Genomic DNA, 25,317 nt, shown 5'->3' with positions numbered 1-25,317 from the left:
AAGTGACGCCAAACTGACTGAAAAATCCGGAGTGTGTGACACGAACACATCCTGATCTTCACACTGGAAACATAAGTGTTGGCATTACGTTTGATTTCACAGCACTGTTTACAGCAGAGGCAAACTTCAAGTCAACCTGCTATGGACGATAAGGCCCTTCCTCCAGGGCGCCATTGCGTGAGGGGCGACGTAAGTAGGGCAAGTTCAGGTGTATTCAAATAGGATGATTCCACTTATATTTGCCTTGAAAATTACATACCATGAAGTTGTTGATACACTTACAAGCCAGCATCCTTTGCTATGTGAATTTTAAGGCAAAGATGAAATGCCCTTTTTACTTACATTGCACCAAATTACCTGATGTCCTATTATATCTTAATTGTCTACCCGAAAAGGTCATTTGTGAGCAAATTTCAAATTAGCAAATGCCTGGAAAATCCCACTAGGACAGCTGAACCTTATTACAAGTTTATCAGATTCCCTATAATTGACGGTGACGAATGCTGAAACTAAATTTTAAAAAACGTTTTTTTTTCTAAAAAAATTATTTGCCTTTTACTTGGATTGAAAAGTGTCTGTATCACATTAAATCTACAAAACGTCTTAACATGATTTGTAAACATAATTTTTCTACATCACAAAAACCTGCCATTTTAAAGGGGGTGTTAATTCACCCTAAATAATCTGATTTACCCTGAAGAGTGACTCTTTTAATGTATAAAAGAAACACTTTGGGACCTAAAATTGAACCCTGGGGAACGCCTCAAACAATGCCCAAACAGGGTGAATTTACATTGAGAAATTTGGACAAGAGTTATAGCTAGTTTAAATCTTGGGTTCATCAGAACCGTGTACCATAGATAGCTCAATTAAGCTATCTATGGTACAAGGAATTATTGCATTTGTTTTTCTGTTTTGATAGAAACATATTACTTTATTATTATTACCCAGTAACTCATTGTAGCGATTACACAACAGCCCCAACCGTCTCTTACAGTCACATTTCTTGACAGAAAGTTTTGGAGGCTCACTTCAAAGTAAAGCTTTATGTCATGCAGTCTTAATTTATTTAAAACCTTGTTTGTTTGGAGGGGAAAACACTGAATCAGCAGGGCGTAAACATATGTACAGCACGTTGCCACAGTGATAGAGTGTCTGTAATGCTTATTAAAAAGCGTTGAGTGCAGTCCTACTGACATAATGCATTTGGTGAAGGATAATGACCACTGGAAAAAGGGAAATCACTTCCTTCAGCTGCCCCGAGGTTCTGCAGGAAATGCCATGATCTGAATTAATTAATAATAAAAGCATTTTCTTGTGTGATGACTTGTTTGTGTGAATAATCAGCATTTTCAAGAAAGCCTTCTGTGAGAGGAACCTGAAACCATCTCAGCCTAAGATGAAGAGGAAGAGGAGCTGAACCAGAAGTTGACATGTGGGAATGAATCAAGTTTTTTTTTTTTTTTTTTGCATTCCAGGCATTGTTTTCCCCCTCCTTGGTGCCTGGCAATGAGGCCAAGGCTTTTCCAAAGGTGGGGGAGTGAATAGATGAAGGATGACTATCATTTTTCGCTGGGTCCTGATCATTTCAATTCATCCTCAGTTGAAAACATAAGAAATGGATGGGTGTGCCTATACAGCGCCTTGCAAAGGATTCATACCCTTTAAACTTTTTCACATTCGGTCACGTTACAGACACAAATTTCAATATATTTATTTGGATTTTTTTTATTATAGGCCAGCACAATCAAGTGCATAATTAAAAAAAAACTAAACAGTGGAATCAACTGCCCTCCAGAAGTCAGAGCAAGAATAGCATTAATCAGAGAAGCAACCAAGAGGTCCATAATAACTCTGGAGGAGCTGCAGAGATCCACAGCTCAGAGGGGATATCTGTTTCAATATTACTATTATTCATGCTCTCCACAAATCTGGCCTCTTTAAAAGAGTGGCAAGAAGAAACCCATTTTCAAGAAAAAGCCATAAGGAACCACATTTGTGGTGTTGTAGAAAAATTTGTTTTTACCAAGACAGAGACCGATGATTGTCACTCAGAATCAACTTTATTATAATCTTGCAAGAGAGAAGGATTTTCTACAGCATTGGAGATGCGCTCAGTAGTGCTGCCAAATCCTTCTGACTAGACAAAGCAAAGGTTCTCCTTATAAGCTACAACAGTTTTCAAGGTAACTCTCATGAGACCCAGAGAGACAAGGTCCCAGACATAATCTTAACAGTGTGGCATACATATTATCTCACACAGGTGCAAGGAGAAGGCTGAGAAACCATTACTCTAAGACTATATAAGAGAAGAATGGAACAACACTGAGGGGTACTAATACCTCTGTCAGTTCCTGTAGAGTATCAAGGAGCAAATCAAGCAAGGCACTAAATATTTCCATAACAGTGGTTTGCTGCAAGCCATGTTGGAGACACAGCAAACATGTGAAAGAAGTTGCTCTGCTCAGAAGAGACCAAAACAGAACTTTTTGTACTCATTGCAAAACACGATGTGTGGTGAAAAACTATCACTGCAGATCATCCTGAACCCATCATCCCCAGGTTAACACATGGTGATGGCAGCATCATGCTGTGGGATAATAAAGCAGGGAGAGGGAAGCTGGTCAGAGTAAACAGGAGGATTGATGAATTTAAAACTTTCCTTTTTGATAAAGAATATAGGCTTAGGTTATCCTGAGCTATCTCTGTAGTTATGCTGCCATAGTCTTAGGCTGCTGGAGGACATAATGACCACTTTCACTCTCTCTGCTACATTCTCATACTCTTCCCCAATTTTGCGTTATTTGTTGTTATTTCAGCTTTTAACTCTATGTTCTCGCTCTTTTTTTTCTCTTTCTAGAAGCTACATCTGACCTGCCTCTGCGTTTGTGGCACCTTCCTGGATGGGGATATCGGCCAAGTTGATGCAGCCCACAACTTAATGCTCACCTTATGCACTTGGCCCTTTCCTTCAGTGTTTAACTCTGTCTCTCCTAGACATAGCTACTGGTTGAGCTGCTACTTTGACTAACTGTATGTGCTCTCTTTCATCCTCTAGATTTGAAAACTGACTCGGGGTTCATCTGCTTAGCTGTCTTTCTCTCCTAGACGAAGCCACTAAAGGAGCCATCACCATTAATGTTTCACCTTTCTTCCCTATAGAAAGTACTACTGGATTTGTTCTTCTGTGATCTTTTTCCTTCTCTGCTCTGTTCTCTCAAACCCCCAGTCGGTCATGGCAGATGGCCACTCACACAGAGCCTGTTTTTGCTGGAGGTTTCTTCTTCCAGCGGGAAAAGGGAGTTTTCCTCTCCACTGTTGCTACATGCATGCTCAGTATGAGGGATTGTTGCAAAGTCAATGCAAGCGACTATCCACTGACTACATGCTTATCCAGTAGGAGTGAATGCTGCATGTCACTGACTCGATGCAATCTGCAGGGTTTCCTTAGACAGAAAACTTTTTTAACTAATTTGAATAATAAACTGGATCTGACTGCACTGTTTGATAGGTAAGATTAATTGGAAGATATGTACACGACTTAAAATCTGTGTGATTCGATTGAATTGACTTAGTAAAGTGTCTTCTTTATGTATGACGACATGTGTAATGAATACACGTCGTCATACATAAACACAACTGAATTGAATTGAATAGCGTTAAATGCAGGCTGATTCTGGAAGAAAATCTATTTCAGAAGGCATAACATTTTGCACAAAAAAAAGAATGGGCAAAAATTTGCAGACATACCAAAAAAGACTATCGGCTGTAATTACACCCTAAGGGGGGTATACAAATTGTTGACTTTGGGAGTTCTGAATATTAATACATGTCTTTTGTTTCTGTTTTCACAATTATGAGCTATTTGTTGCTGGTCTACTACATAAAATCCCAATAAACTACAATGAAATTTGTGGTTGGTACGAGACAAACTGTAAAAGGTTCGATGGCCATGAACTGTGAATGTGACCACTGTAAAAAGGTACGGTGGTAACAGCATCCTACAGCATTAACTCTCTAAATTTGTCCCCGAGACCTGACCAACCCCAGTGAAAATTTTAAATTCTCATTCACGTCTGTTATCCATTACAAATAATAAAAGATCCCCACAAATGTGCCCACTGGATTAGGCCCAACTCCGTGACAAAAGGTAGCTCAGTTTGACCACAGCGGCCCATGGTGTTACGGGAAGAAAAACCATTCAGGACACTGATGCCTCTGACTGCCAGTTCAGCACATGACAAACTGACTCATCCTCTCTCCTCTTAGTCACTCCCTCCATCCTCTGGTCCAGGATCTGTGTGACTCTCTGCTGGAGCTGGCTCCTCTGTCCTCACGTCAACCCTGCTATGCTCCACGGGCAGGAGGCAGGCCAACAATGCAGACGATCCCCAGTGGAGGAGTCGCAGAAGGTGTTTTTGTTCCACTGAGTGCTTCTTTGTGAAGACAAAAGACTGGGGTATGTTGGTTTTGGTGGCCAGAAAAAATGGCAAGAGGAGCAGTGGTGGTTCTTGCATAAATCCTGCCCTACACAATACATAATTATGGATTTTACAACAATGAAGCAACACGAAAAGAGATTTAAACATTTTTATTAGGAAAGTACTTTTCAGAAACAGGTTTCCCAAATCTTATCAGAATCCGTAATTAGCATGAAATAATTTGGTCCAGGTTTTGCCAGTAAATACAAATGATCCCAAAACAGCATGCCCTTTTTTGTGATTTTCCACATAGAATATAATTGTTGTGAATCTCAAACTGTGTTTTCTGTACTTTGTTTAATTATTCAGCTCCCCGGTGCGACAGTGGCGCAGGGGTAGAGCTCGTGACCCATGTATTGAGGCCTTAGACCTGGACACAGTCTGTCCCCCGCCCTGTGACCTTTGCTGCATGTCCTCCCCCACACTCTCCACCTGTCAGTTCACTTTCAAAATAAAGGCCACTAGTGCCACACAAAAAATATATATATTGAGCTCCAGGGGCATTTAGATTTTGAGCTGATTCTCTGACAGTGTTAACTACTACTCGACTGAAAAAGACAATAAGCAAAAGAAATCATGTTTACTGCATAACCTGATTAGATATTCATGTTATTAAAAAGGGCATCAGCCCCCCCGCCCAGCATGCAGTGCCCTGAACTGTGAGCCCTATAGCCCCATATTAAAAACCGATGCTGATAAGGAGGGACATCAAGGCAAAATGCTTTCTCTTTTCCAGCTATTCTGTCCAGCATGAAAAACACATTTACTCATTGCCACCTGGTAAAGAGAGGATAACTAAACCACAAGGCAGAAGCCCTGAAACATCAACATGCATTACAGTTTTTTCATGGTGTTTTCACAGCTTTTGGGCAACATCAAAGCAACAGCAAACTAAAAAAAAGAAGCACTCCAGGCAAGCTCATTATACAAATGAGCTCTCAAAAACAAGCTGCACACAGTGAGCAGAGCACATGTGAATGATGACACCATAAATGAAAAGGTAAACAACTTTAACAGGCTGAGGAAGATTCCCGGGGGATGCCTTTATATCCCAAATTTCATCCAGCATACAAAAAGTTCCTTTGCATTTTTCAGCCATTGCTGCAGGGATAACATTAAACAGGCACGGACTTTGCAAAGACCTCCATGGCTTTAAGAAGATTGGCCATGGTCAGATTAGGCTGTATATCTCATCAGGGATCTCATAAAAGAGCTGGATGACATTCCCAGAAAGGGAGGCTAACTTTTGAGCAAGTGATTAAAAACGGGTATTAATGTTTTTGAAATGAACTTAATTTACTTTGGCAATTGATTTTTTTTTTTCTTTCGTTAAACCCAGGTCAACACTTTTATTTTTCAAACAAGACAAATTTCAAATTGCCTGGGACAAATTTTCATACTGTAACTAACGTTTGCCTCTCCTCCAGCCTCAGCATATGACTGGTAGACACATTACAGCTCATTTCAACAGATTAATGCTTATAAAAGGTCACAGTAAATAATTTTTGTTGTTGGACGAGATTTACAACTAAGTTTTGCTGTAGTTTATTGCAAAAGGATACAGTGCCTTGCAAACATTTATTGGGATTTATGTTATAGACCAACATAAAGGAGTGCATAATTGTAAAGGGGAGGGAAATGGATGTATAATGTTCAAAACGTAAGACAATAAAAGTCTGAAACGTGTGCCCTGTATTTGTATTATGTCCCCTTGACGTGATACTTTGCTGAATTGCTGCAGCAACTGTTGGTTTTTTTAGGGTGTGTCTCTACAAGCTTTGGACACCTAGAGACTGATTGTTTCTATTCCTACCTGTAAAACAGCTCAAACATTGTCAGATTGGACGGAGAGTGCCTTTAAACAGCAGCTTTTCGGTCTTGCCATGGATTATTTATTGGATTTAGATCTGGACTTTGACTGGGCCATTCTAACATATGAGTATGTTTTGATCTAAACCATTCCATTGTAAATCCAGTTGTGTGTTTACGGTAGTTGTCCTGGTTTTCAGGTTTTCTTAGAGGACTGCCATGTATTAATGCTGCGTTCGGATTGTCTCAGAAGTCAGAGCTGGGAATGACATCACACCCGAGTTGAGAGCGTTCTGGTTGCAAATTGGGAAATAGTGGGATTTACTGTTTGTTTTTTGAGCAAACCACTGTTAGCGATAAAATCGGGATAACAGTCTATTTCTCTCTATAATACAGGTCCTTCTCAAAATATTAGCATATTGTGATAAAGTTCATTATTTTCCATAATGTCATGATGAAAATTTAACATTCATATATTTTAGATTCATTGCACACTAACTGAAATATTTCAGGTCTTTTATTGTCTTAATACGGATGATTTTGGCATACAGCTCATGAAAACCCAAAATTCCTATCTCACAAAATTAGCATATTTCATCCGACCAAAAAAAGAAGTGTTTTTAATACAAAAAACGTCAACCTTCAAATAATCATGTACAGTTATGCACTCAATACTTGGTCGGGAATCCTTTGGCAGAAATGACTGCTTCAATGCGGCGTGGCATGGAGGCAATCAGCCTGTGGCACTGCTGAGGTCTTATGGAGGCCCAGGATGCTTCGATAGCGGCCTTTAGCTCATCCAGAGTGTTGGGTCTTGAGTCTCTCAACGTTCTCTTCACAATATCCCACAGATTCTCTATGGGGTTCAGGTCAGGAGAGTTGGCAGGCCAATTGAGCACAGTGATACCATGGTCAGTAAACCATTTACCAGTGGTTTTGGCACTGTGAGCAGGTCCCAGGCCTCAGGAATCTTTTGCAGGTATTTAGAGTTAACTCGTTGATTCAGATGATTAGGTTCATAGCTTGTTTAGAGACCCTTTTAATGATATGCTAATTTTGTGAGATAGGAATTTTGGGTTTTCATGAGCTGTATGCCAAAATCATCCGTATTAAGACAATAAAAGACCTGAAATATTTCAGTTAGTGTGCAATGAATCTAAAATATATGAATGTTAAATTTTCATCATGACATGGAAAATAATAAACTTTATCACAATATGCTAATATTTTGAGAAGGACCTGTATATTTCTCTCTGTTCTGACACTACGGCAATATGTTCACAAATAGATATTTTACACTATGTGTGCTATTAGCTTAATGAGGAAACTGAACTTCAGGTTGCTCGGCAAGCTCCAACTTCACAGGTGGCATTGTTGTCGTTTCTTCAACTAGGATCTTGGAAAAAACAACTTCCTAACTGGATGCACCAATAGCTTGATCCAGCTTCCCTGTCCCTGCTAATGGAAACTATCCCACAGCATGATACTTCCACCACCATGTTTTACAGGGAACATGTGCAGAGGCTTTTTATGGCTTTCTTGCAACAATGACGTTCTTCTTGCCACGCTTCCAAAAAGGCCTGATTTGTGGAGAGCTCTACTAAAAGTCGCCCCGACGACTGATCCCCCTACCTGAGGTGTGGATCTCTCCAACTCCTTCTGAGTTAGAATGAGCCTTCTGGCTGCCTCACCGGTTAATACTATCCCTGGCCTGCCTGTCAGTTTAGGTGGACAACCATGTTTTTGTAAGTTTGCACTTGGCGGTTGTTCCAGTGTTTTTTTTTGTTTTCTAAGATCTGTTTTGTGGCACTATTGGTCTTTATTTTGACATTGTTTGAAAGTAGGCAGACAGGAAATGGAGTGAAGAGAGAGGCACTTGAACCAGGGGACAGCTCTGTCAAGGGCTGAAGCCTGCATACATGGGTTGCACGCTCTACTGCTTCGCCAGTAGAGCCCTGCACTCTTTCCAGTTGAAGATGATGAGTTGAACAGTGCTTCTCAAGACGTACAAAGCTTTGCATATTGTTTATGACCTAGCCCTGTTTTAAACCTCTCCACAACTTTATCCCAGACCTCTGTGATGTGTTCCTTGGTCTGCATCATGCTGTTTGTTCACTAATGTTCTCTAACTCTGAGGCCTTCGTATGAATACTGAGATTAAATGGCACATACAATATATTGCCAAAAGTTTATATATACATATACAGGAGCTTTGATGACTTCCTTTTCTTAATCTAAAAGGTCTAATTTGTTGATGGAATAGCAACTGTGACTATTCTGTAAACATCTTCCACAAGGTTTAGGTGTGTGTTCAAAGTTAGAGAAAACCAGAATTGCAGCATCTGCTCTAATTTGTCAAACAGGTGTTCAGGAAGGTTGAGGTCAGGACTAACATACTAATTAGATGACTTCTGAAGGCAGCTGTCAGTGCTTGTATTGTATTTAGAAGAATTAATAAAAGAGGCTGAATACAAACACACCTTTCAGATATTTATTTGTAAAACATGTTGAAAGCGATCTCTCATTTTCCTTTCACGGCACTACTTAGTGTTGGTCTATCGCATAAAATCCTGATATGATACACTGAATTTTGTAGTTGCACTGTGAAAGAATATGGAAAGGTTCATGGGGTGTGAATACATTTACATCCCTTGTATTGTATATTACCAGCCAATTAGGTCAGCTAACCAACATCTCTAATTCATTAGCATGACACTGCATTTTGTCCTGAGCAATGCCGCACACTCTCTCTTTGAACGACACCACACGTGTGTGGAACTAGTAGCTCGACTGATGACGCCCAGTTTCAGGACAGAAGAACCCTCTGATCATGAGCTTCTCCTTTGGTTTAGAGGTAAAAGACACCTGCGAGTGTCTGGATTAAGGCTCCCATTCTAACAGTCATACTGAACTTTTAATATTGTTTGTTCTGTGGCAATGATTGCAGTCAAATGCAAAGATAGCAGCTTTTTTAAGGGCTTGTAAACACACAGAATACTGTGAACGTACATAAACCTGCAGCTGTCCTCTTATTATATACATTAATGTACCCATAATACACTGGTACACTAAATGGCAACAAACCTCAAGTAAAGCCTCAAGGAATATAATTTGATGAGCTCCAAGAGTTGAATTTGTTAGGAATGCAATAAGGGCACCAAGTTGCCAAAGTCCTATCCAGACTACCTCCTCCTGCACAAGAACAGATTAGAAATGTGTAACTTAATGTCCACACATACACGATCAGTATCTCACATTTATCAGCTGTTTAATATTAATTCACAATAAACAGAAAGCACTTAAAGTAAACCTGTTAATTCAAATTCAAACATATGGGCTTCATTGGTTCATATTTATTTCAACTTTTAAAATGTTTTAACAGCTTTTTCTAAATCACTGCTTAATGGGCTGAATAAACAGTGAGCAAATAGGATTAGAAGCAAACCAAGTAGGTCCACAAATCAGCGCTGACAAGTCACAGACAATTAATGGACATAATACAAAGACTTTAAACCTTTGGCTGTATTAAGCTGATAAGTTCTTAAACCTGCTCAAATTTCATTTTTCATTTGTACAATTTGGTTTAGAAAACTATAAAACGTGTTTCTTAACTTTTAAGAAACTAATTCTAGGTAGTAGCAGTATACTTATAAGTAGTGTATATCAAAGTTTAAAATAAATGTCATTTTGTAGTTTGAAACCTTCAAAAAAGTATAAATCAACGTTTAATTTTCCATCTCTCATTGTTGTACTACTCCAAACAGTAAAAGCCCAACGATTCTGCAATTCTGACCAAGAGTACAAAATAAAGTACAGTAATATGCATAAGAAAATCCTACATTATGTGCCTTAATAAAGAGCTTTCTAGACTTGACTCAATATAAGAGATTGTTGAGGCTGGAAAAAAATAACAGGGTTTCAGCCATTTTTGGCATGTTGAAACTTAATTTATAGCTTATATTAATGTTAAAAATTAACTTAATGAATCACTTACGTAATATCGTATGACATTTATTCCAATAACAAACAAAACTTGGTGTTTGACTCAAGTGCTCATATTCAGGTTCCCTGACATCAAAGCCTACAGTACAAACATCATAGCGGCTTTGTTTCAAAGCCCATGCATCATGGAGCTCGTAGTTCTGTCATAGCTTAAAAAAACACAGAAAGCTTCTCAGCCAGAACTGCATCTCACTGAAAAAATGAATGTAGCTAGTGCGCTAGTTAAGACAGTTCCCTACAAGAAAAAAGACGTCAGTTAAACGAACATACATTTTTTTTTAACTTAACTAGATCTTGAAGACTGAAAAAAACAGGCATATTTGAGACTTTTTGTACTTTGCAGAAACCCTAAAATAAACTTTTGAACATGACTTAAAGAATGATCACATTTCTTTGCCACGAGGAATGGAAAGCAGTGCTTAGTTTTAGATTTTTCTCAAATTTACAAGAGCACCAAAAAATGCAGTATGACTGTGACTGAGAAAACTAGAGCAATGGTAACCTGTACATTTTTATTTCAGTGTAAACCTTCTTTATTGTTGTATGGCTGTCTGAAGAAACTACATGAAATAAAATACAGACAATGAAAACATTTTTATTGAAAGTACAAACACTTTTCACAATTGGAAAACAAACAATGGCACAAGTTTTTTTTTTTTTTCTTGAACATATAAGAGAATAACAGACATGTCAACAGTATTTCTTGGTTGTGGTTTAATACAAACACATCATGTATGACAGCGATGGGTCTGTTGTGGAAGCAGCTGCTAGAAATGAATGGTAGGGATGGAACAAGAGAAACCATTTTATGTCCAGTTTAAGGAGGTCACTACAGCTCTATGAACTGCTTGGAAAAAATAAATAAATATGACATTCATCAACATGATCATAGTAGAGTTTTGGGCATTTTAAACTCAAATGGGATGACAAGTTGATGAGAAGACCCGAAGACGGGAAGCTTCGGAGAACATCCCGATCCATCAAATCAGCTCAAATTCATCCAATTATCTGCTCCAAACAGCAACACAAAAAAACAAAAGATTCTGAATTCGGAGTGAATTTGTAAAAAGAAACACTGAATTATTTACACACCAAATGAATTAACAGTCAGACTAAACTGTTTTGACTAATCTTAGAAAAAAGAAGTCAGCAAACACAAGCAAAATGTTCCTACCTGTCCAAGCGGCTGACTACATCTCTCACTGTGCTGATGAGATTGTCGTGCTCCTGGGGGTTACTGACAATGATGCTGTGGAGCTTCTTCATGTAAGAGTCGATAGTGTCAAGGGTGGGGGTTTCTCCACTCCCTATAGATGAAAAGCATGTGCCCTCAGAGTTTCTTACAAAGGTTTGAAAAGTGTGGCATATATTTGTTTTCAAATACCCCCTTGATCCAACAGTTTCTAGAACCATGTTTGGCTAATCTAGAGACTACATGGTGTGTGGCAAACTACAAACAGGACTTCTTTAGGCTTTCTTTCTACAACAGTGTTGTTTTTTGCCATGAAGGTCTCTGGAGTGCACGACTAATAGCTGTTCTGTCAACAGAATCCCCCACCTGAGCTGTGGATCTGTGCAGGTCCTCTAGGGTTACCGTGGGCCCCTTGGCTGTTTCTCTGATTAATGCTCTCCCTGTCTGGCTTGTGGGTTTAGGTGGGCGGCCATGTCTTGGTGGGTTTCCAGGGCTCTTGTGACCCCTACTTAAACCTATCCCTGACCTGTCTGCTGTCTTCATGATGCTGTTTGTTCAATCAAGTTTTCTAACAAATATCTGAGGTCCACACAGAACAGCTGGATTTATACTGATATAACTAAACACAACTGGACTCTATTTAATAATTAGGCGACTTCTGAAGGCAATTGTAGGTTACACTTTTTCGATTTTTATGGGGAAAAAACAAACAAACCTGAAAACCCTGTTTTATTTTCCTTTCACTTCATAATTATGAGCTACTTTGTGTTGGTCTTTCACATAAAACCCAAATAAAAAACATTTTCTCCAGTAGGATAAAGACCAGGAATTATTTGTTACTACTGATGTCTGAAAATGCTTGTTACCTTTAACCAGACCTCTTCATTTCTGCTCACAGGTTGTCTTTCAAATGCACCACATCGCCACCCATCCTGCCCCAAGTGATGCTGAAAACCATTCCAGGCATTTATTTCTTCCAGCCTGCATGAGTACGATGGCATTTTTGTGGGGTCTCCAGACAATTTACTTAAAAATGTTCAGCTGATTCCGAATTCTGCAGCCAATCTACAGTCAGGCACAAAAATAAAATCCTCTTCATTGCATAGAAAGCTCTTAATGAGCTGAAATATGTTATTGTTCCTTATAACTCCACAAGAAGAGTTTATTCTTAAAGCACGGGCTCACTTATGCTACTTCTGAATTTCCTAGTCAAGGAGGAGGAGGCTTCAGTTTTCAGCTTAATTCCTGGCCAAGCTGTCAGGAGAGCTCATGTTTCTGCTTTTAGTCCTTAAAAACACCCAATGTATCCATTATGATTAAAACTAATAATAAAACATACTGATGTGATTCGTGGAACTGCAGGCAATAAAATCTTTCTATAAAAGCTAAAGTGTGCCTTACTGTTGTAGAAAGACTTCCCAATAAGGTTTAAGAGATATGCACATTTAGATGCAGAGAAAAAACACAGTATCGGGAGCGTAACGTCTCCGAGTCATAAACCTAGAAATATAAACCTTTGCAATCTGACTTGATTTAAGTTAACCAATTAAAAAGCAACAATCAGGGGAAAAAAAAGAAAGTGAACCCTGTTCTTTGTAAAGTCAGAAGCACACAGGCTCCAACACAAAGTACAGGAACATCCCTGAGGCAGCACCTGTTGTTATTTAATCATCTTTCATTATGGAGCTCTGATGCAGTCATTTCCTATTATGTTTATTTCTGGTGTTTTTCCTGAGTCTGCAGCTCTGCTGTCAGAAAATGAGGTTTACAAATGCGTGGGAAAAAAATTCCTTACATGAAAAAAAGTTGTGAAAACCAACTCACTACAGATTATGTCTGTGTATAGAACATTAATAACACAATTATGCATACTTCTTGTGTAACACATACCCAATACCCCAGGGTGAGACTGGGTTATTAGGTATGTGGTGCCATCTTAAAGTTTGGGACTGTAACTAATTCACTGCTTTGCAGTATTCGTTCTTTTTTTAAAGTTTTGTCAGGTTACAGTGAAAACATTTGTGGGATTTTATTGGAATAGACCAACACAAAGTGATGCATACTTGAATATGCATACTCTGAACGGTGTGCGGTGCATTTGTACATAGAACCACGAGTCAATAGTCTTTTGTCGTATGTCTCTACAGACTTTGCACATCCACAGACAAGACTGCTGCCCAAACTCAGTCACACTGGATACAGTGACTCCATGTTTAGGATCGACCTGCTGGAAGGTGAAACTCTGCCCCAGTCTTGAGCCTTTTGGAGCTTCTAACAGCTTGTCTTGCAGGATTATTAACCTTCATCCATCTTTCCATCAACATTGACCATATTTCCTGCCTCAACAGAAGAACTACTCCCATGGTATGATGCAGCCATCGTCAGGGTGGTTCGTTCAGTGCGATGTGCAGTGCTAGTTTTCTGCCAGACACAGTTTTGCATCTTCCTGTCTCTCTTCAATAAAGGGCTGATTAAAGGAGTGCACAATTAGGAGTTGTCTTGTCAACAGACTGTCCCAGCTAAACTGTGGAACTCTGCGGCTCCTCCAGAGTTACCATGGGCCTTCTGGCTGCTCCTACGATTAATGCTCTCCTTATCTGGCCTGTTAGTTTAGGCGAATCGTTACTCTCGATGATAAACTGAGGAGCGCTCCATGATATGTTTAAAGCTCAGGATATTGTTTTTTAAAATCCTCACCCTAAAAACTTCTCCACAACCTGATCTCTGATGTCTCCAGGGCTTTTCCTGGTCTTCATGATTTTATTTGCTGTTCTCTAACAAACGTCTTTGGCCTACACAGAATTACACACAGGTGGACGGACGTCGGTAATTAGGTGATTTCTGAGTTTGTATGGTGCAGAGTAATAGGGGCTAAATATTTACGCAGGCCACACCTTTCCGATTTCTACTTGTAAAAATCTTGAAAAACCTGCTTTGTGTTTGATTATCACTCAAATTTCCAATAAAATACACAGAAGTTTGTGATTACAACATGCGAAATGTAAAAAGGTTCATGAACAGGTTGCAGGACCCTGTGACTCACACTGGGAATCCCCATGAAGACCATGTCTCACCTGGCAGCGGCACCGATGAGAAGCTGGAGGTGAGCGCCTGGCGCAGGGTCTCCAGGTGCTGGCGGAGGAGCCCGTTGCGTTCTCTCTCCTGCATGACGTCGCCCTCCAGCCGTTCCACCGCCCCGCGCATGCTCTCCACGTGTTTCTGCAGCGCCGCGTTGCGCTCCTCGTACTCCATGTTGGTCTTGCGGAGCTGCCGCATCTCAGCCTCTCGCGCTGATCAGGAAAAGGGACGTTCACACAAATACGGACGTCAGATTTCTATTCTTTGTTTGCTCTGATGGTTAATTACCTCGCTGAGTCTAGCAGGGGTCCAAACTTTACCTTTGCTGTGGTTGAGGAACTCCTCCGTGAAGATCGGTATGTCGAACACGGTCCGGTCCTTTCCTTCTCCATCTTTCTGTTTATAACCAAAGACATTAGGGGAGGGGGGGTGGAGATTAAGCGAACTATGAGACGCAGTCATTTGTCTTACTGGGCTCTGGGTGGGCTGGCAATTGATTTTAAATCTGGCCACAAGACATATACAGCAGTACAGTTTTATGAAATGCAGGGATGGAAGTAATTTCATCATCGATGCATCAGAGATATGAAAGGCTTTGCAATAAATCTGCACAAAAAAAAAAAAACTGGCGTTAAAATAGAAGCACATGATACAATAGAACTTTCACTCCCTCCTCTGTAACAATACACCATCCTTCTTCATTTCCCACCATAATGACTTTCATGCTGAATCCCCTGCTTCTGGTAATCTAGAGGGAGGAAAACCGCGCTATTCCCATAGCAACACTCATTCCAGTTAAGTCACCTTGGCCGTAACCCTCCAAGAGGTTCTGAAGGAGCTGCAGAGAAAGCCTCTTAATTACACGCAGAAGTTAATAAAAATGAATTGCACGGTAAGTGGAAGCTAAGCGTTTGGATCATAAACACAGCTCTAAAGAGGATTAACCCAGCTTCAGTCGTGCAACAACGAGCACTGAATGTTCAGAGCTAGAGGGCCAACAGCACTCTCAGGTTCTCAGGGGAGAAAAACACACAAAGATTAAACAGACTTAGAACTGATTAAACAAACCAACAGTTCATTCTAACACCCTTATGTTGAGCTTTTGCTTCTTTCATGTAAATGTTTAAAAATAAAAGTAAATAAACTATTCTAATTGACTTTTTTTTGAAAACCTTCTAGAGTTTTTTTTCTGAACGTTTAATCACACGTGACCTTTGACACATCCTGTCTTGTGTTTCTCAAAGTGTAGACTTGCAGGGTCGCTGATGTAGCGGTCCTGAGAGATCTTCCCCAGTGGGAATCTCTCATCCTGCGGAAAGACTGCAAAGTTTCCCATGTTGGACTGGCAGGTGGAGGCGGTTGAACTTATTTTGCTGTGCAGCCTGCATAAGTTTGACATATCTGCTGCCGGAGCAGGTCTGTGTCGCAGGTTCTGGTTGAAGCTAACAATATACAGCGAGTTCAAGGTTGGGGCATATAGAGAGAGGGATTTTTGACCATTCCTCTGTGCATAATGTCTGGAGATAATCCCAACGTTGTGCACCAGGATAGTCCTGGGGACCGGGTTCGATTGGGCGGGAATGTTAAAAAGTTTCACTCTTCCATTTGGTTTGGTTCCCCATCACACTTTTCGAAAGCGGACCAAACTGTTTCTTCCCCTAATGAAATATGATAGTTACCACTTATGGAAGGCAGTTTTGAGTGTTACCACCAAGCAGGAAAGACTTACTGACCTCGTGAAGAGCCTCACTGGCGACTTGGTGCCCAACATCTGGAGAGGAAGGAAAGAGTAAATGAAGAGGACATCATCGTTGAGTCATATTTTCTGAGGTGCAGGCTGTCGTCGCCTCGTTATGAACTCAGGGAATGAATGAAAACAGAGAAGTCAATAAAAACATCAACACTTTTTATCAATCAGCTGAAATGAGGCAAAGCTTCAAGCTCAGTGGAAAAGTTTTTGGTTTTTTTTCACCAGGCAGAGTTTTTTTTAAATCAATGTTTTTTGGATGTAATGTTACAAAATAATTCACAGAAGCAAAATATGGCCAAATTAGGCAAAGAGTATGTCATTACAGCCATTAAAAACCTGCTATTATTAATCATGTAAACTACCTGACACACTTCTACCTTTAGTTCCGACTTCCTTTCAATAAGGGAACATGTTTAGTTTAGGCTGCAGTGTAAAAAGGAGAACAGCAAGAAGAAGGTTTTCAGGAACAAGTAGTCGTAAAGAGAAACCAGCTGCAGTGTTCCTCTATTTATTCTTTCCTTATTTTAACACACACACTGTTTTCATCTTTTAACCAAATACAGTGTAGGTGTCGTCAAGATTTGCCTGCACAGATCTGGAAGTTATGCCTAATTCTACCCAAAGCTCCAGCTGATCATATCGTGATCTGATGTCTAGGTTAAATTATTCCCAAAGGTCAAGCAAACAGAGAAACCACCCATTTCTGACTGCTTCAAGTTCATGTGAGTCATCCTGTCTGGACAGGACTCCTCAGCCAACAATGACTGGTTTAGACATCTTTAGACACAGGAAGTTTCTCACTCAAACACTTTTCAACCAGGAAGTCCCATAAAGAGAAAGTCAGCCTGCTCCCAAACATCTTTCCTAACCGCATCTCACCTCCCCTGTGCCTCTTGCCCTTCTGCTTCTCCTGGACCTTCCTGGTGAAATGTTTGTAGGCCTCAGTCTTCTGGTACTTCTCCAGCTCTCGCATGTAGCGCTCCTTATCTCGCTCCGCTTCATCCAAAAATCGCTGCAGAGGGAGACAAGACCGAAAGGTGAGATGAGCAGGGGAGACTTGGCTAAAAAGCAGGGAAATGAGACCTGGCTATAAAAATGGATAAAAGAGGATTGTGGGTAAGCTGGTGTGATGAGTGAGAGTAATTATCATCAAGATATGCTTCAGAAGACAAAAGTCTGAACTTTCATATGTTAGGTATCTACGTTCTGTATTTCCTTTCTTTTTTGTTTTTACATTTTGTGCAGTAAAACACAAACTTCAATTTATTTCATTGGGATTTAAACAACGTAGTGAATGCTAAGTGGAAGGACCATGATCCATGGTGTGACAAAGACTTTACTAATGAAAATCTGCCAATCATCCTGAACATGTCGCTCTGTGACACATGGTGGTGGCAGCGTCATGCTGTGGGGATGCTTCTGTTCAGGATCGACAGGGACGAGATCTTAGAAGAAAACTTCTCGGAGGCTACAAAAGACTCGAGAATGGGGACGGCGGTTCACCAACCCGCAGGACAACAACCCTAAACGTACTGTTGGAATTGCCAAATCACAGTCCAGACCTAAATCCAAGTGAGAATCAGTAAAAGTGATGTTCTCAGACTCTCTCCGCCTTTCTCATTGATTGTAAGCTTTACTGCAAAGTGGAATCAAAGACACATTTCAGTGTCTACATGTGCAAAGCTGGTGGAGACATTCCCCAAAACATCTACAGGTATCAAGCTGCCAAATGTGGCTCAGCAAAGTGACTGGGAGAGGGGGGTTGTGGAAAAACATTTCAAAGCCTTGCTTCCGTTTCCTTCCATAACCATAGATTACTTTGTGTTGGTGTATTCACATGGGCTTGCAGGATTAAAATAACTGTATGTTCCTTGGTTGTGTAAACCTTACAGGGCAGTGAATATTTAGCAGTTTTGTTTAGAACATTGTTTTGGTAGCTCCTAACATGGTCTTTTGTTGCTGTGACACTGCTAAGTGTTAGCATGCTGCAGTCCTTCTGGGCACCACTGCTGCAGCAACAGAAAGCCAACCTAAACAGCACCTCTCAGACATTTCTCTTCACGGTTATATGCTCAGAGTTGTCTGCAAACTTCTCATCTGACCTGCTTCTCCTCCGGGGGCAGCTTGCTCCACTCATTGCCAAGCATCCTCGTAATCTCTGGAAAGGGCACGTCTGGACGCTCTGCCCGCAGCTGCTCCCGCCTGTCATTCATGAAGCGAACGTAGCCCGTCAGGGGAGCTTTGGGCGCGTTGCTGTCCTTCATTGGCTTCTTCCTCTTCCTCCCTTTGGACCAGCTGCCACGTCGAGCCTTCTGCAGAAACAACAAAAATGAGAAGTGACTGGGAGGTGCAGGTAGCAGCTCTGGCGTGACATGCACCAGTGGAGCTTTCAGGGAGTTTCCCTTGGAAAAAGTCAAAAATATGTCATTTGATATTTGTTGCCCTCTTACCTCATCTCCATTTCTCTGACTGTTGCTGTCAGTGTTGGCGGCAGGAGAGCCGGTCTGCTCATCCATCACTTTAAATGAACACAAGGGAGAAAGAGACATAAATGTGAATACAGGAGAAAAACCTTAAATCTACAGATTTAATAAATACCTTTATATGATCTGGAAAAGTCAGTGCTTAAAAAGGCAGGGTGTTATCTGAAGCAATGAGATGGGATGCTCACTGCCGCCTAGAAGTGGGTCGAGTAATGAGAGACATGGGCTTTCTTCCTAAAACACAGAGACACCGAACAGCCATGCCAGGAAATAGACTGCTCCTTATGCAGCTGGATCTACTTTTCATCTGAACTCATCCCAGTCTTGGCTCAAAACTACCTCCTGGCCGGCCATGTTTCCTCTAATAGAAATGTCTTGCTGCTATCAATCATTAATGAGCAAGTGAAGGAAAAGAAAACTCCAAATGTGGGAGAGAAAACATCAGCCGGGCAAGACTTTTATTTTACCTACTCAGAAATAACGGACCATCTGGATAGAACAAACATATTCCTTAGAGGCCCAAAATCAGAATGTGTCCTGTAACCAGGTAGAAAACATCACACACAAGATATAAATAGTGTGGATCGACAGTTTGCATGTTTCAGAAACAGACCACCCAGCCAAACAATTCTTCAGTGAGCCTTAGTGACGTAAACCTGACAAACATCTTTGTCTTCAGCTCTTACAGGTAGGGCTACATGAGGTGGAGCTTAACTATGAGGACACATATTAAGAAAGGAACGCATAAAACATGATCACTCCCTAGAGAGAACTCTCCAGACGCCATACGATAACTAAGCAGCACTGCCCCCTGCTGGGGCTCGACCTGTAATTAATGATTCAGAGAGTAAAAGCTTGATGTTTGAAATATTTCAGGATTAGTATAGTTGGGGTGGGGTGGGGGGACAACCTGTCCTGCTTTAGTAATCAGTGGGCTTTCATTTCAGTGACAAAAAGGCCGGAGAAGGACATCTCAATGCCAATAATGCACTTTATAACTGAGCTGTGAACAAACATCGGAAGACAGCTACCACATTTCTTTGGCTTGTCAGTGAGAAGGAAATCCACATCAAAGCTTCAGCTTTTTAATAAATAAAAAAAAGTGTGCTGGCTTTTAACACAAAATCAAACAAAACATAGAAAAAAACTGCAAACATATTTCCTATTTTCAAAGATTTGAAAACAGACCACGGCAGAACGGTCACTGTTCAAATCAAATGAACTTTACAGTAACATTATGAGTTTAACCCTTTGCATAAATAGGCTTATAAGACGTCTCCTTTCTCTGTTTAACAGGTACCAGCTCCAAATATATTAAAATGCCCAGTTGCAAGAACAAAATACAAAGCAAGGTCAAAGTCATAAAGCACAGAAGGTCAACAAAACAGACTTAAAATAGTGGCACAGGGTGACTCCTACAGCTGTGTAATAATAATAATAATAATAACAAACACAACCACCAAGTCGTCCTTCTGCTGTCACCTGAAGAACATTTCCAGGATTAAAAGGACTAATTTCTCAGCAGGGTCTTGAAAAACTCATCCATGCGTTTATCTTTAGTCGAATTGATTACCGCAATGCTGTCATCACAGGTCTGCCTAAAAAGTCAATCAAACAGGTACAGCTGATCCAGAACGCTGCTGCCCACGTCCTCACTAAAGCTAAGAATGTAGAGCACATCACCCCAGTTCTAAAGTCCTTACGCTGGGCCCCCGTATCTCAGAGAATAGAAACACTTCTGTTAGTTTATAAGTTACTGCATGGATAGCACTAAAAAAATACATTAAAGATCTACTACTGTTGTATGAACCTTCCGGACCACTCAGGTCTTCTGGTTCAAGTCTAATCTGCATCCCTAGAATCAGAACCAAACAAGGAGAAGCAACATTCTGTTCTTATGCTCCACAAATCTGGAACAAACTTCCAGATAACTACAAAAATGCTGAAACAAAAAAAATCAAGTTATTTTAAATCAAGGGTAAAAACCTGTTTGTTTAGAGTTACCTTTGACTAATTTATTTGAATTATTAATTAAAACATCATTCATTTCAGTCTGTAGTCCAACAGTTCTGGCCTTTTCTTTCCCTTATCATGCCACTGCAATGTACTTTCATCATGTAAAGTGTACTGTTGCTGAAACGTGCTTTATAAATAAACTTGCCATGCCTATACATCAACACGGAACCTTATTTTTAGATTATTTTAGAAGGTTGCGTACAATAAACTTAAGAAATCCGTTTAGCTAAAATCAAAAATGTCGGAATATCTTATCAAACAACCATCTGTTTCAATGCATACAATGAAAATAAAAAAATAAATCCAATACAAATGTATTTTTTGACATATCTTAGAAAATCTTCAGCGCTATAAAGAGGTAATCATTTAGCGGTCTTGTTTGAGCTCGCTTCTGACAGAGAGCGCTGACATTCACATAATAAAATATCAACAATATTTGGTCAAAGGCCCATTTAACAGTCCCAGTTTGGATGCTCACGACTAACATCACACTGGACTGTCGGTCAAATACAATTAAACTATAGTACAAAGAGCTGTTAGTGGCTAGCATCACCTACAGTGCCTAATGCTAACGTCCAAACAACTATTACCAAATTTAGGCTTTAATTATTAAAAACTGCTTTTTACACTATTTTTATGCCAACAACGACTACCACGTCGTACCAATCAAACAGTTTGATTTAACATTAGTAAGAGTAATACAGTTGTAATAATAAACCCAGCAGCTGGGCTAACAGCTAACTGTGCACCTAGCTAGCATTAGCGCTCAGTTAGCAAGTTGCAGACAAACACCGGGAAAATAAATCATTGTTTTAGCTTTCTCTTTCTAGTGCTCTTACACATACATGACTTGCATTATTTTCATACACTTAGTGATATGTATGCATTAAGAACAAACCTTAGTGACAGTGATCCGTAGCTGTAACAGGCAAATTTCTTAACCAAAACAATACAGCAGCTACGCTATAGAAACCAAGTAGATAGAAAAACTGTAGATTCATGTCTGGATACACCCAGTTAATTCTGTCTGTATCATGTAATGATGAGTCGCATTTCACCTCAGTTTAACTTACAACAGATAAAAACGCATATTAGAGGAGCAACATAATAGAACGAGAGCCACATAAACGGTATCGTTTGTTAAATAACGAAAAACCTTTCTATATGTTCTAGTTCTTTGGCTGCCGGTTGGTTCTCCTTTTTCGTCGTGGTTATATTTTCAAAGGCGCCGTCTACCTTTCTTTCTCTGCTGCCCTCTGGCGTTTATTACGTTTCCATGCAGGGCTGTAAACCAAGGACAAGAAATATATTTGCTTTTGATTCAGTTTTTTCGATTTCCAGTGAACCTCTTACGAGTATTAGCCCGGAATTAAACAAAAAAAGTAGGTTTTACGTCAGTGCTTGTGAAATAAATCAAACAGATGAAAGGTTGAAATCTTTTTTTATTTTATTTAGGTTTTAATCAGGTATACCAATATAGGTAAATAAAACAAGCGGCTTGGTGAAGAAAGGCATTTAATTCATACTGTGTCCAAATAGTTAATATTATAATTTGGTTTACAGTGTCTTGCAAAAGTATTCATAACCTACAGAATTCTTTACATATTGTCATTTTGCAACCACAGATATCATTGTATTTTATTGGAATTTTTGAATGAATTGTGAAAATGATGCATGTTTTCCAAATTTTTTCTCAAATAAAAGTTCAGAAAAGTGTGGCATGCATTTGTATATTTAACCACCTGAGTTGAAAGTTTGCAGTGCCACTTTTCAGTGCAGTGTTTTGATGTAGGCCTCTGCTGTACACATGTAGAAGCTACAATTTTAACCTATTCTTTGCAAAATTGCTTGAGCTCAATCCGATTGGATGGAGCATATCTCTCAAGTACTGTTTCTAAATCTCACCACAGAACTTCTATCTTGTTTGGGTCTGGTCTTTAACTCGGACTTCTAACACATAAATATGCTTTGATCTAAACATAATCATCCCATTGTAACTCTGTCTGTATGTTTAGGGTGGTTGTCCTACTGCAAGGTGACCTTCCACTTCAGTCTTTTGCAGCCTCTAACTGGTGTTCTAGGATGATTGCCCTTGATTGTGCTCCATTTACAGTATCTTCCAATCAATTTTGACCAGCTTCCTTGTCTCTGTTGAAGAAAAGCAATCCACACAGCATTATACTGCCTCTACCATGTTTAATGGTGGGGATGGTGTTTTCGAAGTGATGCGCAGTATTTGTTTTCCACTACACATGGTGTTTTGCATGTAGGCCAAAAAGTTCAACTTTGGTCTCATTTGAACAGAACAAGTTCCTCCTCATGTTTGCTGTTTCCCCTACATGGCTTAAGACAAACTACAAACAGGACTTCTAATGCTTTTTTTTTAATAAGAAGCTTTCTTCTTGCTAATTTTCCATAAATACCAGACTTATGGCATGCAAGACAAATAGTTGCTTTGTTAACATACTCTTAAACCTCATTTGTGGATTTCTGCAGCTCCTCCAGAGTTACCATGGGCCTCTTGGGTGCTTCTCTGATTTGTGCCTGTCTGCTTAGGTGAAAGGCCACTCTCTTTATTTTTTGGATGAATGAACATTTATTCATTAGATATCCAAAGCTTGGGTTACTGATTTATAATCTGCTTTAAACTTTTCTACAACCTTCTCACTGACTTGTCTGGCGTGTCCTTTGCTCTTCATGATGCTGCTTGTTCACCAGTGTTCTCAATAAAACCTCTATGATGTTTGTGGTTGCAACGTGACAAAATGTGAAAGAGAATATACTATCCCGAGAGAGAAAGACTAACACTCTAATTTATAATGAACACATTGCAAATGAACAGTCAGGTGGGCATAAGATTGCTGCAGCCGCATCCTAATTAAATCTTTGATTGCAATCTCATACCAATTATCCCCAGTTAATCCAGCAAAGTTCCCAGGCTCATTACACACAGGTCAGCCACACCAGACTGCCTCGTGTAGATTAGCTAATAAAGTCACAAGCCAAACAGAAGCACATAGTTTTCACTGATGTTCATTTCCAAACAGTGGCAACCAAATGCATCCACATTTCAACCAGGCGATCCAAGCTGTTCTCCTCAGAGGAAAGAAAATAGGTTAGAAAGATGTGCAACAGCCCCAGAACTACCAGGGCCGAAGCTAGCCATCATCGTCACTGTTCACAGTGAAGCCTGTGTACTGCTCCTAAATCAATCTTAAATCTCACCTGAAATTTGCAGCTGGTCGCACGGATAACTAGAATATCTTCTGGAGAAAGGTTTTATGGTTTAATAAGACAGATATTAAGCGATTAGCTGGGTGAGTCAAGTTGGGGCTTTCAAAACTAAGAACACTGTACCAACTGTCAATCATGGTGGTGGTATCATCATGCTCAGGGAGTGTTTCACTGCTAGAGGTCGCTAGGGAATTCCACAAACTGGATAAAATAAACAATGAGTTTTACCTTCTATTAATTCAGAGAGACAGAAAAACCGTTTAAATGTAGCATTAAAGGCCCAAAATAAATGCCACCCATGGCCACAATGAATGTGTGAGAACTTTTGGCCCGCACTGTAAATCCAAATGTCTTGTGTTGCAATCCGAGAATATTGGTAAGAGAAACAGCATCTTGACTTGCACAGGGAGCAAAATCTTTACTGAGCTGTATTTTTTTTTCAACCAGGACGTAAGACAATTAAAACTACAGGTACAGAAATTAGAAGTAATCGTTTGTGGTTGAAGAAAAGGCATCTGCCAGAAATATTCTAGTCTCTGCCTGCATAAATTTTGCATTCTAGCTTTTTGCTACAGTCATGAATTAATTAGAAGAGTCACTGCTGTGTGGAATAATGTTTGTCACTAATTGGGTGACTTAGAACAGAGGCGTGATGCAGACCAACAGTTCAGCTGCCAGCAGCAGAGTGTCTCTGTTCTTTCATGTTTTCTACTTTCATTTTCCTTCTTTTTTTAAATAAAGACTCAAGAATCAGCAGTCATTGCATTGATAATGTTGAAACAGGTCCCCCACCCCTGAAACAAACCGATGTCCACCTTCTACTTCATCAGATGCTGGAGACACTGTGTGCAGATGAAAGTTCTCACCAGCCTGCCTGGGGCACCGCTCATATGCTCCTGTCAGTCGGATGTGCAAAGTGGCAACGTGGTGACACACACTTCCTTACCCCTCCGGATGCCAAGAGTGTGGTGGTGTGAAATTACAGTAGATTAGTCAAATTAGGAATCCATCTAACAATGTTACTGCTGCGAAAAAAGAGGGAATTGTTACGCGCTTAGCTGACAGAATAGTAGAAAAGACAGCTTTGAAAGCAATTAAGCCACAAACTTTAATGAAATTTATATTTTCTTTGAAAGACCAACCTAATGCATATTAGTGAAGTCGTAGGAGACTACTGCAGTGTTTGCAAAATGAAAGTGGATCCATCTTTAAGTAGTTTAATCTCAGTATAAATCCAGCTGTTCTGTGAAGGCCTCAGAAGTAGCAGCATGA

The 25,317-nt window shown here is 40.0% G+C and overlaps 1 protein-coding gene and 1 long non-coding RNA gene across 3 annotated transcripts; one reads left to right on the top strand and one right to left on the bottom strand.

The window, feature by feature from the left end:
• Positions 1–50: 50 nt before the first annotated feature.
• On the top strand, positions 51–14,552 carry LOC124858897. 2 transcript variants are annotated; one of them, XR_007035966.1, is made up of 3 exons: positions 51–189; positions 4,270–4,459; positions 12,383–14,552. It is a non-coding gene; the product is annotated as an uncharacterized LOC124858897 (long non-coding RNA). The 2 variants fall into 2 exon arrangements; XR_007035967.1 differs by lacking the exon at positions 12,383–14,552 and adding an exon at positions 4,791–6,698.
• On the bottom strand, positions 11,463–21,997 carry hmg20a (high mobility group 20A). Its single transcript, XM_047351222.1, has 8 exons — positions 21,710–21,997; positions 18,763–18,830; positions 18,415–18,624; positions 17,192–17,324; positions 16,296–16,333; positions 14,883–14,958; positions 14,559–14,774; positions 11,463–11,599 (listed from the first exon to the last, which is right to left on the bottom strand). The coding sequence occupies exons 2-8, from the start codon at positions 18,826–18,828 to the stop codon at positions 11,463–11,465; spliced, it is 876 nt and encodes a 291-aa protein (XP_047207178.1). The 5' UTR covers positions 18,829–18,830; positions 21,710–21,997.
• Between the last annotated feature and the right edge of the window lie 3,320 nt (positions 21,998–25,317).

Source organism: Girardinichthys multiradiatus, chromosome 2 (assembly GCF_021462225.1).
Source record: "Girardinichthys multiradiatus isolate DD_20200921_A chromosome 2, DD_fGirMul_XY1, whole genome shotgun sequence".
Lineage (NCBI taxonomy): Eukaryota > Metazoa > Chordata > Actinopteri > Cyprinodontiformes > Goodeidae > Girardinichthys > Girardinichthys multiradiatus.
This window is presented reverse-complemented; position numbering and strand designations above follow the sequence as displayed.